The sequence below is a fragment of the Chrysoperla carnea genome, chromosome 5, assembly GCF_905475395.1.
Source record: "Chrysoperla carnea chromosome 5, inChrCarn1.1, whole genome shotgun sequence".
In the NCBI taxonomy this organism is placed as follows: Eukaryota; Metazoa; Arthropoda; class Insecta; order Neuroptera; family Chrysopidae; genus Chrysoperla; species Chrysoperla carnea.
This window is the reverse complement of record NC_058341.1, coordinates 69,055,851-69,074,494: the sequence shown is the minus strand read 5'-3', so window position 1 is coordinate 69,074,494 and position 18,644 is coordinate 69,055,851. Positions and strand designations below refer to the sequence as shown.

Genomic DNA, 18,644 nt, shown 5'->3' with positions numbered 1-18,644 from the left:
AATCCAAAGAATTATTATCATAGACAACGCGAGGGACCTGCCAGGCTGTAAGTGTATGCGATATGATGAATAAGAGAGAATACTGCCACGGAGTTACCCTGTGTCCTTGTCATAGTCATATGTCATAATCATATGATGCATACAGATTTTGTGTCTGCTATTATGTTTGTTTGGTACAAGAGGTTATATACAGTTTTGTGTTATTTTTTCTGAAAAATGGAAAAGTTTTTATTATGCAGATTTGCATATTCTCCAACATGTGGCCGCAGTGTATACTAAGTAAACAATATACTAAGCACACAATTTGTTTTTTCAGAAATATTATAATTGAAATATTGGTAGCTGAAAGGTCACTTAAATTTAAATAATAATTAAACTCAATAAAACTTTTTGTTAATTTTAGTAAAAATTAAACTGCTTATATTGTGTTTGCTATGTAAATAAAGTTTCTTTTGACATTTCTACCTTTTTGAATAACTTATAATGTATTTTTTTTAGCGTCCTAAGTTTAACTATTATCAGTTCTAATAAGAAGTGTGAATAGAGTGATCACTAGATAAAAATCGTGATTTGTGTCTGCCCAAGACATTATAACGTATTAAATAATATTTCATAAATCGCTTTTTAATTATTTACTTAAAAGCAATGATGTAAACAATATGTAGCCAATGACATATAGATTAGACAGTGGAACTCACTGGCTGTCTTCTCTCTCATTCATCATATCGCAAGTTTTGGGCCCTGGCGTTCTCTAGCTGTATAAACTCTTTGGTATACTATGAATTGTCATAACAGATGACGTCATGATTTATGGCGCACGATTCTGAAGTGTTTTAATGACACAATTTTTTAAAGCGAGTATATTTATTGCAAAACTCTTTTAAATGTAAATATTTTAATATTGGAATATTTTTTTTTTTGGCCCCTATCGATTCGACGTCTTTTTGGTACATCGAAAAATTTACTGGAAATTTTCTATTAAATTAAATAAATAAATTAAATAAATTAAGCAAATTAACATTCAGGATTTGTTAAAAATCCTTCTCTTTAACCCAGTGTAAAATCATTAAAGCTTTTTGGACATTTTACATATCGCTCATAACCGGATAATCGACATGCTCTTTTTATTATCTAGAATTCCTAAATACATAACTATTTTATTTTAAATCGAAAATCTAACTTTGAGATACGAAATTTCCTGATTGGCATAATTCGCCTTACACAGGACTTTTTTATTCACGAAAGTACTGGACTTTCGTTAAGTGAACTAATGCGAGGTTAAACAATCTTATAATTAAGAAGTTGAAAAAAAATTTCTAGGTAAATTTAATATTTTTATTTCGTAGGTTGTATACTAAGATGGTTAATTTTCTGGTTTCTCCAAGTATGACTTATTCTTTTAAATTGTCAATTATCCAATCCGTATAGGCATTTACTCGGGTATAGACAGCTGGCTTGCCTTCTTGACCACATGGATCTGGACCATAGGAAACAATACCTGTAGTAAACCATTTCACATCCTTTTCTATTCCATATGGACACATAATCGGCCCACCACTATCACGATTACACGTGTCTTTGCCTTTCTCTCCTCCCGCACAAAATTGTATTCTGTCAGAAATTTTTCGCATATTGCCGAACTTTTTTTGACACATTGTTGTATCTTGGTGCATCAATTTCAATTTCAATTTTTTTTTACTATAAGGACCTAAAAACAATTAAAACGAAATTTTTTATTATTTCAAGCTTTGTCTTTGCGTGATATTAATAACTTGATTAATACCCACCCGCTGCACTGGGCTTAAAAATACTGATTGGTAAAGACCACTGCGTTAAGGCCTTCACTTCCCTTTTTGAATAAAAGTCCAAGAGATAAAGAATGAAATGAAATATTTGTGTTGTGAAAGTGAAGAACATTTGCTAATGGATTGTAAAAGACTGCTGCGAGAACTAAGAGAGCAATGGAAAAAAAGAAGTGTAAATCAGATGATGCATATAAGGAATAAAGAAGAGCAGAAAAAGTGTATTTGAATGATTGGCGCATTATTACAACTAAAAGGGAACGACTGGTTAAGTTTAAACTAGATTTAAACAAAAACTAAAAAGTTAGCTGCCATTCGGGATTTTGTGAAGTTGTAGTTTTGTAAAAGATTAAATTATCCTTGAAAATCCGAGAAATTTCATCAAATTCTCAATGAAAAAATCACTTGAAAATCCCAAGTGAAAAAAATTCCTCTTAAATTTTGAAAAGTCTTATTGAACCTCGAGTGAAAAAGAACCTTAAAAAACTGTAAATCCTACTAATATTATAATTATGAAAGTTTGTGTGTTTCGATGTTTGTTAGTCAATCACGCTAAAACGAATGAATTTGGATGAAATTTGCCACACAGTTTCTGTGTGATTTTAAAAGGGAACTACAAGGCTACTTTAAATGTAGTATAGGCGTGTCTTATAGAATATTATTCCGGACTAATAGGGAATAACTACTTTTGTACTATTATTTTAGAAAAATAATTAGGGTTCCACACTGATAAATTAAAATCCATGAAATTGCGAACAAGAGGGATATTAATTTGAGGGCAAGGGAATTGAAAGTGATAACACGTTTGTTTTTGTTTCGAAAGTTCATATTACCTACCGAAGTAATTATAAATTAAGGATACAGAGTTTTTCAGCAAAGCACGTCCATGGAGGGCGTTTTTAAAAGGAGAATTGGATCCATTTAAAACAAACTTTTTTCTTTATTGGAAGATTATTTTCTGTAATAAAATAATCCTGTAATATATATAAATATACTAAATTACATTTTCCAAGTGGTATTCTTAATACATAAAATAATATCGCACCAAATAAAAAAGTTTGTTTGAAATGGATCTAATAAGAATATTGTTTCAGCTCCTTTGACATTGTATAAGTAAATGTGGCTACTTCTTTTAAAAACGCCCATTGACGTGCTTTGCTGAAAAACCCTGTATAAGATTTAAACAAGTGGATGTACATAGATGCTTGACATCACAAATTTGTTTCACCATTTAAGATTTATGTCGAGCCCCTTGGGTTTTTGCAAAAAATATTTAGAACAAACGTCGTTGTTCTACGATGCCTACTATTTATTATTAAGAAAACTAACCTGTTTCAGTAGCACCCCAACCAGAGGCCCACATAGGTGATAATTTTCCACCTATTTTTATTTCTTTATTGGTGTTGGGTATACAGATAGGCTGAATGAAGTCTGAAACAAAAATTTGGTATCTTTTCTTTTTCTTAAATAAAAGTTTTAAAAAACATACCACTGAATTCAACATTCGCAGCCAATCGAATCAATGCAATATCATTTTGTTGGTCTATGTCAGTTGCATTGTACTTAGGATGGGCGATGATTTTTTCGATTTGAATTTCGACGGGAGGATTATTACATCCTTGATTTTTAATACAATCGATCGGTTGAGTAGTATCATGTTCACCAAGACGAACTTTTACTCTAAAAAAGAATTGAATTCTTAATTTATCAGGCTTTTGTGAAGATATACACTGATTCAAATTCGTACTCAGTAAATTAAAAATATATAATATTTGAAATATTGATGCATGTGCCGAACACGTGAGCAAATCTTTCATCACACGATTAAAGATTACCAAACGGTTGACGCGAGTGCTGACGGGTTTAATTATTTAAGTAATCAAAGTACAATAAATATATATTTTTTGGGTTTTTCGTTTGACCACTATTAAAATCATTCAACTTACAATTTTTTCCAATGCATTTGAAAGCAATGAGCGGCAGTTAAAACATATCGTTTACTAATCAACACCCCACCACAAGAAGTTACTTCACAATTTCTAGTTTTATTAGTACAATTATCCAAAAGATAGATTAGCATTGCCATCCAAGGAAATTCTTTTAATCCCGTTTCTTCACCACCTTTAATTTTAAAATTGCCAAAATCAATGCCACATTGTTTATAGGTTGGTAAAAATTTTGAAATAGGTGTTAAACTTGCAGCAACTTGATCTTCACTTGCAGATACTTGATCTTCACAGCAAACTTTTGATTGTCCGCATTCCGCTTTTTTTAACTTTTCATTATCACTTTGAGTTCTTCCTTTGTGGAATAGTTTAAATAATGAAGGGCAATTTCTTAATAAAATACAGTTGCCTTTCTGACCTTTTGTGGAGCAGATTTCATCTGAAATATGTAGTGAATGAGCAGCATTATAAAGTGTAAAGAGTTTGACTCTGAATTCCCTTGTGGAAATAAATCTGTACTGGAACTCTTAATAAGAATAAGAGATGAAGACTTACTTTGAAATTCAGAAAGAGAATATGTGAAGTAAAACTATCTCTGAAAAAGTCTGAAAACATTAAATAAATTAATATAATAAATTAATTATTAATATTATCAATCATTTAATAGCAGAAAATGGTAATAGATTGACTACTTTTCTGACTTAGAATACTTCTTTCGAAAAGACTATTTAATAACTCAGAATATTTCCTGCTCAAATCACTCTAAACTTATAACCATTTTCTATCATTAAATGATTGATTAATAATTTATTTAATTTTTTCAGAATTTTTCTGACATTTCAGAGATATTTTTACTTCACATATTCTTTTTCTGAATTTCAAACTAACTATTCCAGATCAGATTTATTTCCACAAGGATTTGTGAAAAGTGATATTGTTTGGAACATTCTTTGATAGCTCCGATATCACAGAGGGTTAGGAATATATTACTCGAATAACATAATATTTTATGATTAGGTAAGTCTTTTATTTCTTTAACGCAACGCTACAACTTTTTAAATAAACAGCGTGTTATAGTCCGAGAGCTGGTGAACAATTTGGAGGACGTTCTTTGGTCACTACGGAAAATTTTGAAAAACCCCTTTATAAGATTTTTTTTTTTAAATGGTTTTGAGACATTTTGATATTTTTATATCCTTAAGTAAAATATTTAAGAAATTAAAAAATCAAGAAGTCAAACAAATTAGTCGTATACAAATTCTTAGGCACATCTAGACATGGAAGAAAGATGGGGTTATTTGCATTCGACGCAAAATTGCTAAAAAAAACCTAATTTCAGGGGGTTTCGATGTGGGTAAAAAACTTTTGAACTATTCTGTTAATTTGACTTTATTCCCAGTCACATCGTTGAAAATCTCATCGTTCTAGCATGTATTCAACAGAGATTTTGACTACGCTGTGGTTCATGAAATTTTGCCAAAGTATTCTGTTATTTTAACTTTACAAGGGGTCGGATGGTGAAAACCCCATCTTTCTCACATTTATAGAGCAGAAAAAAATAATATTTGGGGTGATTGCAATAAAAAAATTTTTCATTTTTCTTGGAGGATTTACAATTTTAAATACAAAAAACCGCATCGTTCTATCGTATCTAGAAGTGCCTTAGAATTTGTATATGTCAGTAGGTGAGTGAGTCAGTAAACTTAACTGTGGGAATTTGAAATAGTCTGGCTAAAATTTAGAGCCTGATTGGTCTGACTTCATGATTTTTGATTTCCTTAAATATTTTACTCCTCAAATACCAAGGAAAACTAATTTTATTCTCAAGTTTGTAATGCTCAAAAATATTCATGATGTGAACAAAATTTTGGTATAGATGTTCATAAAATTAGTCTATTTCCGGTGTCCGTCAGTCCGCCCATGATCGCGATAACTGAAAAATACCTGAAATTTTTATACCGTGCTTAGAACATTAGGGAGTGCTCAACACAAAAAAAAAAGAGTTTGAGTTCGTAAATATAGGTCAATTGGATCTTGGGACTCATCTTGTAAACCGTTAGAGATAGAACAAAAGCTTTAAAGTATAAATTTTTTTTTTTTTTAATTTAAAAAAAAAAAAAAAAATACTATTCTCCGGGAGAGAGCAAATTAAGACAAAATTTTGGTGTTCATTTCTTCAAATGGTCTTGTGAAACATTCAAGGTCTATACTTTAGTCTAGGAGACAAAGTAATATATCTGTTTTTTTTTTTGTTCATGCACTACTTTCGTAATATTGATGTAACAATACTAGATTTTAAGAATAAATATTTCACAATATTCTTAGAATGACCAAAACAAATGGCGAATAATTGTATTGGTTTTAAAATTTCTATAATTTATTAAAAATCATGTAAGCATTGGCGGCCAAAACAAATGACGGCCTTTAGGCCTCCATAATGGTTCATATTGATTACAGATAATGCAAGCATTGGCATTCAACACTTTCTATACCGAGTGGTATTTGAACATTTTACTTAGTCTATTGTGTTTTTTCACTTGTTTTGATATTCATCTGCATCTTGAAACAACTAGCAAATTATGACTGACCACTCAAATATTGCAACTTGGAGTGTATAAAAATTTATCTATTTCCTTCTTTGGCAGTATTGCTGACCAATTGATCATAATAACTGACCATTTAGGACCATTTCGTGACCAATTGGTCTAACTTGTTTAGCCCACGAATATTGCAACTTGGGGTGCTAAAAACCTGGAGCTCGACTTTGAAATTTGAAACTCCAAATAGAAATGTGTAAAATTCTACTTATCACAAAATTGTTTCATTGTTTCCCAAATATACACATGAGCAACTTTTAAAAGTATCTCAAGTATGCATATGCGCAACTTTTAAAAGTATCTCAAGTATACATATGCGCAATTTTTAAAAGTATCAGACCATATACAGAGAGTTCTAGAACATCTCGATCGTTTCGGAAATTTGCAATATTAATGATTCCAGAAGAAACTGAATAAAGTACAAATTAAACCTTAAGCTTGGTGTTTGTCTTGAATTAATTAGAAGAACAATTAGATTTCAAAACTATTAAATTGGACGGTTATTTGTTTTTAAAAATTATTCTGTTTCGCTCAAACTTTTTGGAATGCATTTACCGAAAATCGGATTTAAACTTTTTAAATAGGTGCGCAGACGTCATTAAGAATGTTTATTTTTTTAGAATATTAGCCAATTTAAGTTATTTTTTTATTTTAACAGCAAACAATGAAATATGAATTTTTTTGATATTTTTCTATCCAGTAAAAGTATATATTAAAGTAAAAAATTATCGTTTCTGAGTCGGCCCATTGTGATTGTGGTAGATTCTGGAAGTTAATTTTTTGATAAATTTTAGGTTTGATATCGTTCACCGCATTTGATACTACTTTTATATATCCTCTAAAATTAAATTAGTGAAATTTTCACTAATTCAGTTAGTGAAATTTTTTTCACTGTAAAATTAGTGATTTTACTAGATTAATCAGTGAAACATTCACTATCTCAATTAGTGATTTCAATTTTCACTAATTCAATAGTAGTTTTCATCAATTAGCAGTTGCTTTGTCACTAATTGTATTAGTCAGATTAGAATTCACTAATTATGCAGTTATTTTTACTTGGTTATCAGTGATTTTATGACTAATTGCATTGATGGCTTTGATTTTCACTAATTTATCAGTGATTGTTCCCCCTTTTTATTTAAAGTATGCTCTTTATTTACTTGTACCAACGGAGACATATAACATACTTGTATGAACCAAGACATAACAGTATAATAAAAGAATATTTTAGTTTTATGACCTATGATTCTTTCATTACTTCAACAGTTTCAAATGATCTTTCGTGCAAAGAAGACTGTCAAATTTTGATTTAAAACTTTTGATCCAGAGTAAGTGAAGTTTTTTCTCTTGTAATCAGTTACATTGCAATGTTTTAATCATAGCGCCGGCACACAAAATTTTTTAATCCAATAGTTATTTTATATGTTTCTAAAAAGAGAGGAATTTGAAAAAATTTTCCGAAGAAGTAACTGCGAACTCCAAAGAAAACATTCAACCCTACATAATAATAGAATCGGGACAATCTGGAAACAGTTCATTTATTCAAGGCGATGGAAGTAGGCAAAAAACTGGAACCAATATTTGCATTTGATTGACTATACAGATGTTATTATGTATTAAATTTGGAGTATTAATGAATTTTTATAATTTAATCGATTATTTTATTTTTAAAATGGGAGTAAAACCCAAAAATATTGTATCAGCTATTCATATAACTATGTAATTCATTAAAATTAATAATGAAATTCATAATAGTTTTCACATAAGTTCTAACAATGAAAAATGTACTTTTGCAGTAACCGATTACTTTCTTTCTAGTTCTTCAACTAGAAAATTTATAATATATGATGAACAAAGACAATAAAATTTTTATTAAATGAACATATTTTTTCCTTTTCCTAATAAAAAATTATTTTACTTACAAGTACCCAATTGAATAGAATAGTATTTTTAACTGATAAATTAGTGAATTTTGCTAATTCACAACAATAAAAGAATTAGTAAATTCTGTTAATTTAATTGGCGATTTTCTCTAATAGACCGTTTGATGTAACTAATGGATTAGTGAAAAGTACTGTCACTTTTAAATTAATTATTTTCACTCACAAATTAGTGATTTAAATTTTCACTTATAAATTAGTGAAATATATTTCCATTTATCAGTTAGTGAATCTTATTTTCACTGATGAATTAGTGATTTCTTTTTTAACCGAATCATTCAGTGAATTTTCACTAATTCTAAGTTGCTGGATTTCAACTAAAAAAATTAGTGAAATTTCACTGTGAATTAGTGAAATTTCACTAATTTAATTTTAGAGAGATACGATTGATATTGGGATCTTTTAACTGAGTAATAGAATAAAAAGACCGCAAAAGAGTGAACTCTGAATGAAAACTTGTTCATTCACACATTTCAACAGTTTTGCTCCAAATGTCTATGGTTTTTTTAATGTCCCTCTCTTTATTCAACACATGTTGATAGGCTATCAGTGATAGCCAGTTTAAGCATGTAATAGCAAAATGATTCCCAATATCTAGAACCCAAATAGGTAACTCTAAAATAATTCCTCTTAAAAATAGTTTGCGTTTGTTTTACATTCATCTTATTAGCATGAGAAAAAACTTTTCGGTTTTTAATAAAACCGAATTCCAAACATACGCACGCTTGATTTAAAACAGACATAACTTTTATTTTTCAAATTGTAAAGTGGTTGAAACTTTTCTATCATCATGTAATTTTATCTATTTTCGAAATTTTTTCAACCAATGTACAGTTTTAAAAAATAATTTTTTTCAAGCCCTGTTCCTGTACTTACGGTAGCTTGAATAGTTATTATTATTTCCGCTTGGACCTGTTCCCGAATTTATTTGCATAAATAATCAAATTTCAATATTTCTTTGATTAAAATATTTGTGGTAATAATTAATAATTATTAATTAATTTTAATAAAAATGTTCATAAATGTCGATAAGTAAGTGCGCTTTGTTTTAATTTATTTATATTATAATAGGGAATATTCATGTATTTTTTTTTATATTTTTAATTCATTGTTTACATCGTTATAACAAAGTAAAAAATATAAATACTGCTTAAAAATGCTGTAATTTTAAGTGTAAAAAAATATTTAAAATACATCATAATTTTGAGATATTTAAACGCAGTTTTTTGGCGCTTTTTGTTGATGACGTATAAGTACGTGATCTGTCAATTGGTGACAGTTCAATGTATAATTTACACTTTAAAAGAATGAATTTACAACATAGAATTTACACTCGTTATCATTAAGTTTTCTCGTTATCATTCAATTCAATAAGTATTTAAAATATAATTGATGAACTTATAATAATTTCTATAATTTAATAACTGAAATTAATCATTTGCTCATTATGAAATTGTTTTATTGTAGATTCGCTTACAATCATTGGGACTTTTGTACTTCTAGTCAAATTTGAAAAAACAATATCTGCCCTAGATATTTTAAATTCACTTCAACTTATATCACTTAGATGAAGAATTTACTATTTTGTATTAGTTTCTGCTTCAAAAAATAAATTTATGTATAATCATGTATGCATTTTATATAAAATCATGAGGTTATGATTTACAAATTTAAAGAATTTTTAACGCGGGAAATATTTGACGCATGCGCAGAACGAGCGGCAAATTGCTAACCAGGCTCTTAAAGATTATCGAATGATTGGCGCTAGTGCTGCCGAAATAACGACGCTCTCTCAACAACACCCTTTCTCAAGTTTTTTATGTCTACATCCACACAAATTTTAAACTTATTGCAAGTAATTTAGTTTTAGAAAAATAAAATTTTATAAATTAATTATTTAAAAATATTTATTTATTTATTATAATTTGCAATTCCACTAATTTTATTTTAAAAAATATGTTAACATGTTTCGGGTTTTATCCCATTGTCGAAACTAATTAAGAAAATACAACAGGTGACCAATTAATTCCACAAATTAAAGCTCACAACAATTAATTATTGCAAGTAATTTGAGTATAAAATATACGCTAGCTTTATACCTAGCTACAACATTACATTAAGTAATCCGTTATCTCTAAATATTACAAATGCCAAAGTAAGCATGTTTGTTTGTTTGTTTGTTACGTTTTCACGCTAAAACTAGCGAATGGTTTTTAATGAAACTGTACAGTAATATAGCTGGTATATCAGAATAACACATGAGATATAATTTATAAAGATATATTAATAAAGAAATAAAAAAATTTAAAAATTAATTTTATTTGACATTACCATAAATTACAGATTTCTGTAAAAGCTGTCATTTGACATTACCATAACTTACAGATTTCTGCAAAAATAGTCCATATAAATTTTTCACGGGCATCTTTCTGATATACTCAATGAATATTTACAATTATAAATTTTAAAAAATAGAAAACCATACATATATTTTACCTGTGTAAAACAGTCCTTACCATTATTTCGAGTGTTATAGAAATGGGATAAGCGAGAGCAATCTTTACTTTTAAACCCAGCGAAGCGGGTGGGTATCACTCTAGTTCTTTCCATAAACAAAAGTTGATAGATTTTAAACAAGTGAAGATAACAATTAACCGAGCTAAATACCCGAATGAGTAATAATGTTTCAATTATTTATTATAGTGTTCGACCAGTGATAGAAATTTGACCATAATCATTATTGCAAATTTTAGAAAAACATGAATGAATTTACATTTTTCCAACATTTGGTTTTTTACTCTTTCTTAATAATACAAAAAAATTTTTTAAAACACTAAAACTCGTTATGTGCTACTAAAAAAAAAGATGGACAAAAGTGGCTGGAAGAAACAGAGAATCTGGAAGAAACAGAAAATAAATTGGTACTTTACCGTTTTGTGTTTGCCTATATTTAACCATAAATGAAGATTTTTAAGGTATGTCGATCGGCACAAGGAAACACGTGATTTCTTATAACGATAAAATATATAGTTCTCTTTGCCTCAACGTATCCACCTTCGTGTTCCATGCATGTAATTTTTCTTTTACAAAATTGTTTAAATACACTCCTTCATATCTCAGGACAGATTTCTTGACCCGTTTCCATTATTATCAGTTCAAAATGGTTTAAATTTCTAAACGACCGTTAACATTTCTATCGAACTGTCTCAATTTGTGGCACCCTGTACATTCGATGTCAAGAGTCAATACCAGAATGTCATTATTTTCGAAAGCAGAGATTTTTGGGTAACTTTTTTTCGTAAACCTTATAGTAAAAAAGTTTTCCATATTCAGCCAACTTCACCCTGTAGACAATGTTGAATTGCCATGCATTGTCATTGCCTGCATTATTTTTATTAATTATAAAAAAAAAAAAAAACCAACATATTTATGACGGCCTTCCGGTCTCGATTTGTTTTAGTTTTGAAAGTTTTTCTATAATTTTTTTTTAGTTTTTCAAAAATCTTTTACTAGTTGAAGCTACCTACAAATTTTCAACTCTCTCTTTTATACAGTTTCGGACTCCAATATTTTGGCCCAATTGGCTACCCCACAGAAAAACAATGATATTTACTAAAAAATTTTTCAGACAAAAGTTGTTGACTTTTTCATAAACAAGATTTTTTTATCTTCACACTTTTGTTCTATCTCTTACGGTTTTCAAAATGGCTTGCTCATTTACGACCTCAAACTCACCTTTTACGTCCTGTTCACGCTATTAAAACTTCAATTCAATATGTCTTTTCATTTTTTAGTTATCGCGTTTACATATATACAGACGGTCAATTTTGTTCGTGTCATCAATATTTCTAAGCGTTACAATCTTGGGACAAAAATTATTATACCTTGATAGATATTTCATATATAAAAGGACATAAAAATCAAGTACAGTAAATATGTCAACTCTACAATAAATACCATCAAAACAGGTACTAGAACACAGAGTAATTTGAACGATGTTGAAGTTTGTATCAATCACTTCTTTATAAGACTTCTTTATTCGTCAAAAAGTAATCTTTGTTTATTGTTTTTTCGTGAACTTTACTGTTCATTACATCCTATTTGGGCTCAAGGCATTCTAGTCGGATAAAGGAATACATAAAATAGCCATTCTTCGGGAGTCCTCAATAACAGCTCCGATTTTGATGATTTTTTTTTCAAAATGATTCGTTTTGTATATTATGTAAAATCAAGAATTACGTTGTTGTAGAAGAAAACAAGCCAAAAAGCGTTTTTTGTGTACGGCTATCAATGACTAAGTTAACCGAAAAAATTCGCAAAGTAAAAAAAAAGTTGTTTTTGCGATAAAAAAAAGTTGACTTGAAAAAGTTTAAGAAAATGAGCAAAAAGTAAAGTTGATATATAGTGAAGTTATGATTACTAGGTTGACAAATCTTCACTTTTTTTTTAGCAAAAAATTAAAAAATTTTTTTGAAATATCGCTTTTTTTTTTTAAAAGAAACACCTTTCGTAAAGATTTTCCTCTTGGTCGAGGGACTATGGTAGAGCGTTTTTTCGAGACTTAATCTTTCCATCTAAACTTCTTCGAGCATAACATTTTAGCCGCAAGTGAAATTTTGAATTTTTTGAATTCGGAATCGAATCTTGAAAAAGTTCTATTTTTTGAGATGTAGAAACACTTGTTTTTAACGGGATCATAGCCGTCGTTACACGAAAGATAGCAAATATTTTTTTAGTGTAAACTAAGTATTTATTAGCAACGTGTGCAAGTTTCAGAGCTCTACGAATTTTACTTTTTACATAAAATTAAAAAAATTTCAGTTGCCGCTAAAATATCATACTCGAATATGATGTTGGGCGTCAACTTTTTTTTTCTTGAATCGCAAAAAAACTGATCTTCGATTTTTGCGAATTTTTTCAGCTTAGCAATCAACTTAGCCGTTGATTAGCCGTTAACAAAAAACGCTATGTTTCTTATCTTGTTTCCTTCTATAACAACGTTTTTTTTTTCTGATAGTAATTTTTTCACCCGTTTTATAGATTAATTGTGTTTAAAGCTTCCTTAATTTTAGTTTTTTATTTCAAGAATTTCTCTACTGACATATATAGTGAGCACCGTTGAAGGAAATAAAATTTTCTATAATTTATCTTTTATTAACCATTTTGGCTTAGTTTAACATTGACAGAGAAATTTATATTCAGATTAAATTAAATTTTATATGCTAGAACTTTGACGTATTTATTTATGTAAATATTAAACCTACAGAAAAATTCCCTGGCGATTAACAATATTAAACTTAATTTTCTACAGCTTTTTTTGATCAGAAAAATGTAAGTTTTCCGAATATTCGTCGAGAATTTGCGTCATTGACAGTGCGTCAGATCAAAAATTTCAAAAGGCTTTTTAGCTTACAACTTCATAAAGCATAGTTTCTGCTTGGTAGGGTGATTTATGGTATGCTTTCTATACAGGATGGGTCTTTTTAATCAATAAAGGCTAACAGCTCGTTTTGTAGTTAAGGAAGTATAAAATAACTTCAACAAAATTTGCTGAGTTTGATGGTTGACATAATGTTCTGACATCAGATTGGACATATTTCTTCGGGTTTCTTTAATAGCTAGCTTAGATCCTAAACGGTAAGAGATAAAATTACACTTTAAATTAGAAAGTTGATCCTCATAAAAAAAAAGTAACATTTTACATCGGAACCATTTTTTCGAAAATCGTCAGCTTTTGGAAAAAATGTACCATAAAAATATATCATTATTGAATTTAGTCGAAGGGAAATGCCTTTGCAGTTTTTCGATAATTTTAGGTCAAAATCATGGACAGAGGCGAATGTCCTTTATTGCCCTTGGCAACTTTTTACTAAAATATTTTTCCGTAGCGTATTTTCTTTCGATTTAATGGAATAATGACATATTTTTAAGTCGCATTTGCTCCGAAAGTTGACGCTTTTAGATGAAAAATGGTAGTTTTTTATGAAGATCAACTTTCTAAATTTGTGTGTTATTCTATCTCTTACCGTTAAGAATCTAAATTGGCTATTAAAGAAATCCGTAGAACTAGGACTAATCCGATGTCAGAACTCTGCAACTATTGTTGAAGTTATTTTTTGATTGGTTAACTACAAAACGCGCCATTAACATTTATATATTAAAATGACCTACCCTGTATATACCGTTTCAAAATATATGTAAAAAAAAATTCTCTTACCCGCAGAAATACACACTACAAAACTTAAATAACACCAGATTAATAAGTTTATAATGATCATTGTTACTTTTACTGGTAAAGATAAATAGTTTATATACAATTACTACAAGTAACATCAAATGATAGTAAAATTTTACATTCCTTCTGACATTTATATATACTATAAAATTATGCAAGCTTATAGTTTATGTTTAAACCAGTCAAAATCCTGTTCAAATAAAATCATAAACAGGTCACGTCATACTTTTTTTATATTTATTTATAAACATTAAGATGTATGAGCACCGTAGTGGGGGCACAAATTTAAAAAATTTATATTTTCAAGTTTGATGATAAATTATATTTCGAAAACCAAGGCACATATCGAAAAATTTTGTTCTTATTTTTCGTGTACATTCAGGAAGTTATAACAAAATTCATCATTAAAGTTGGAAATAAGATAAAAATAATTACAACCCTAAATCTACCCTGCTCTTACATCCCATATAGATAGAGACACTTGGCTTTTTCTTTTCTATGCCATTGCTTAAATGTAATCTTTATTAACGATTTGTTTTCATTCATTCCAAGTGAAAATTATCAAAAACTTTCAAAAGATATCGTTTTTTGACGTTAGTCCATAAGAGCCAATGTATTTTAAATCGATTTTCAATTACTTTCTTCTTAAAAATTTACATGGATAGCTAAGATAAAATTTTAACAACATATTCTTTGAGAAAAAGTCCGCCTATAAATAAATTTTGAGCTTTTAAATCAAACATTGTTGTCATACTCAAACATCTTTAAGGTTAATGAAAAATATATTCAAAGCTTCCCACTTCCTGTCCCCGTGTCCCTATATATGCTTACATCTTTAAAACTACGCAACGGATTTTGATGCGGTTTTTCTAGTAGATACAGTGATTCAAGAGGAAGATTTTTATTTTTAAGACATGCATAATATAGGAGAGAAACACTGATAATTTTTGAGGTGAAGCGAAATTGTGAACAAAATTGTGGCTAAGTGACGGAATATGAAGTGAACGTTATAATACAATAATCTTTGTATTTAAAATTAAAGTCGCCAGCGAAGCGGGTTGTTCACAGATTGTATATTATAATCATGAAAGTTTGGATGGATGGTTAGATATTTGTCACTCTTTCACGCAAAAACTACCAAACGGATTTTGATGTTTGGCACAGAAATAGATTATATCTGAAATTCTACATTGGATAGATTTATTTTAATTTTTCATAGAGCAAAGGATTGAAATGATTTTTTGCATAAATAGCAGTAGTTTTGCGATCAGAAAATGACAAAGGCTAATTTGTATCCCGAGAAAAAGCACGGTTCCTATGGGATAGCATACAGGAATCGTGTTTTTTAAAGGGTTTTGCAAGAAGGAAAGAAGACTTCATTAATTTACACTGTAACGATAAAAACTCTCAAAATCTCTTTTAAATAGCAAATGAATTAAATAATAAATTTATAGAAAAATTATATAGAGGTTATGATTTATAAAGTTAAAGAATATTTAACGCGCGAAATTTTTAACTTAGAACACATGAGCAAATCTCCAATCACGCGACTAAAGATTACCGAACGATTGACGCGAGTTCTGACAAGTTAAAAATTAATTACGTAAGAAATTGACACTTAACAGCAACAAAGAACAAAAATAGTAAATTTTTCCATTAACAAAATACAATAGTTTTGAATAAAATAAAGAATAAAGATGATTTTCTCCTTTAGAACTTTTATACTTTCCTAAATTTCAATAAATTTTTGTTTATGACTTTTTAGCGTAAAACCCATAATAAAACATTTTTTCCTATAATAAATTCAATCCGTTGATATATTGTACATCACACTTGAATTAAAACAGGAAATTGATTGATAAATTGATTTTGATAAATTTTTGTATACTTTGTGGCTGTTTTAGAAATATGATCAATAAACATATAAATTATAAAAAAATTGCATGTTCAAAAATACTTGCCTGCAACTTTCCTACATATTTAATACAATTTTTGAAGAAATTGGAATATTTCCATATTTGTTGGTGATATGTGGCAGAAATATTGTTGACTACATGACTCTATTTCTGTAGGACTTTGACTGGCCTATGAATTCATAATAAATATTATATAAATGACGAATAAGTAATAACAAAAAATCCATGATAAATAAATGATTCACACTTTAATTCTAAAATCCCTATAGTGAAAATTCAAAAAAACAAATACATGTTTTAAAATCATGTTCCAATTTGCAGGGTGCAACATTTGTCAAGTGATTGAGTTAATTAGACATATTTTTGAAACATCAATTCAGTAAAATTTATTCTTTATTATATTATAAATATAATAAAGTATTGCGATCGAAAAAAAATAGATATCAAAGTTTCAACGGAAATACACGTTTTGAGGGTCCCTGATTCGAAAAAAGTGGTTTTAAAACTCGGTAAATAGGTTCAACTTAGCCATAATTCCAGACGATTTTTTCCATTTTTTCCCTAGGCCTTTTTTCAAGGATACTACCCTTTAGGCCAAAACAGGATATTTGGGGTTTTCTCAAAAACGACTATAACGAATTCGATTAAACTTGGCACAAGGCTAGACCTTTAGGTGTTCCTAGGATTGGTATAAGCCACATATCCGGAAAAATTCGAGAAGGCCCACACCCTAGGGAAAACCTTTCCAAATATAGGAAATTGGGATTTTCTAGGGAGAACCTGAGAGGACAGCACTGAAACTTCGTATCAGGGTTTATATCAATAAGGTCCTAGGTTTGGTATAACTCCTGTCGGGACCTCTTCCCTTGGAGCCGTTGAGCTGGAGTGGATGAACCCAAACCCTACCCAAAATTGATCAAATATTATTTAAAATGTCTTTTTAAGTAACTTTTGTAAATTGGTAATTTTTGCTTAACCTCACCCTTACCAAACTACATCCTTCTAAATATTATATTAAATCCAATGAATACTAAGCCTGTTCCTCATTACTTGTTCTTAAATAATTCTTACAATTTGCTGCTTTCAATAAAAATAATACAAGAATAATATATCAATTTCATAATATAATAAAGTCTTGTCCGATGTTTCGGACCGTTTATTTACAATTTTCAACATATTTTTTAGCCGTTCAACGTGCATACCGTCGGGATTGTCCTATCTGAAAACATTATTATTTCTTTTGACGCGTCCAAATAAGCTTGTTAATGCGGTCAAAGAGACCGTTGCCCAGAACGCAAAAATTTCACATTGTTCAAATTTTGAAAATTCATGAGGCCCTTTTCACACTCTCTGGCAGTGTTAATAAGCAAAAATGACGTATTTGTGGAACGGAGAATCCAAACGACATCCATGAAACGCCATTAAATTAAAAAAAAAGATGAGTATGTGTGCCAGGCAGCAAAAACGCAGCGGACATATATTGGTTTGGGCAATACAGGCGACCATTTGCATTCAAAAAAGTTTGTCAATATTTTACATACCGACGTAAAAGTTGGCGCACCGTATAGGTGTTCAAAAAGAGGGTATTATTGAGAATTTTTCATAGAGAGAGGGAGCCTCTTACATAAAAAACTAAACTTTGATATTCTTTGAGTATGCAAAAAAATATGGCTTTTATTCGACTTGAAACTATACAAATCATAGAACTAAGGAACATCTCAAAAAAACGGCAATCTATTTATTCAACAATCGGCTAAGAAAGGCTTTGTCTACCGAAATAAATTGGAAACATTATACAGGTTACTTTAAAGACATGACTACAAGTCTATGCTAAAAATTTGTGGGTAAAATGACTCACCAGGAATCATGTTGAAAAGAATGCTCCTATATGTAAAAGTAAGTTTAAGTGCTATGCTGTCAATTATGCATGGTACAGGTGAGTATTGGTGAGAATTAAATGTCACGGGTACATATGAGAAGTTACGGTGAAGTAATTTTGTAAGCCCTTCTTCCGTGTGAGAGAACCTTATAAAAAATTATGGGAAACTTAACCTAGTGCCCTACACAAGCAGCGGTACCGGAAGGTAATTTTTGATTTCCCGTCAATGCCCGAAACACTACGGGTCAAGTTAATTTATACTTAAATCAATCATTAAAAAAACTTAAGTGCTGTACATCCCTGTAAGTTAATATGCATAGGAACAAAAT

The 18,644-nt window shown here is 29.4% G+C and overlaps 1 protein-coding gene across 1 annotated transcript; it reads right to left on the bottom strand.

Moving 5' to 3' along the window:
- Nucleotides 1–495: 495 nt before the first annotated feature.
- Nucleotides 496–14,614, bottom strand: LOC123300801 (phenoloxidase-activating factor 3-like). Its single transcript, XM_044883453.1, has 5 exons — nt 14,503–14,614; nt 3,749–4,187; nt 3,292–3,482; nt 3,132–3,233; nt 496–1,708 (listed from the first exon to the last, which is right to left on the bottom strand). Exons 1-5 carry the CDS (start codon nt 14,561–14,563, stop codon nt 1,392–1,394), a joined length of 1,110 nt encoding a protein of 369 aa, XP_044739388.1. The 5' UTR covers nt 14,564–14,614; the 3' UTR covers nt 496–1,391.
- Nucleotides 14,615–18,644: the final 4,030 nt, after the last annotated feature.

Bases quoted from the DNA above. Each gene is read 5' to 3' on its own strand.
- LOC123300801 (XM_044883453.1), bottom strand. From the start codon at position 14,563: ATGATCATTATAAACTTATTAATCTGGTGTTATTTAAGTTTTGTAGTG. The intron at 3,483-3,748 runs GTAAGTTGAATG...ATTCTTTTTTAG, and splicing joins CAAATGCATTGGAAAAAATT to AGTAAAAGTTCGTCTTGGTG. The intron at 1,709-3,131 runs GTTAGTTTTCTT...AATTGTTTTTAG, and splicing joins TTGGGGTGCTACTGAAACAG to GTCCTTATAGTAAAAAAAAA.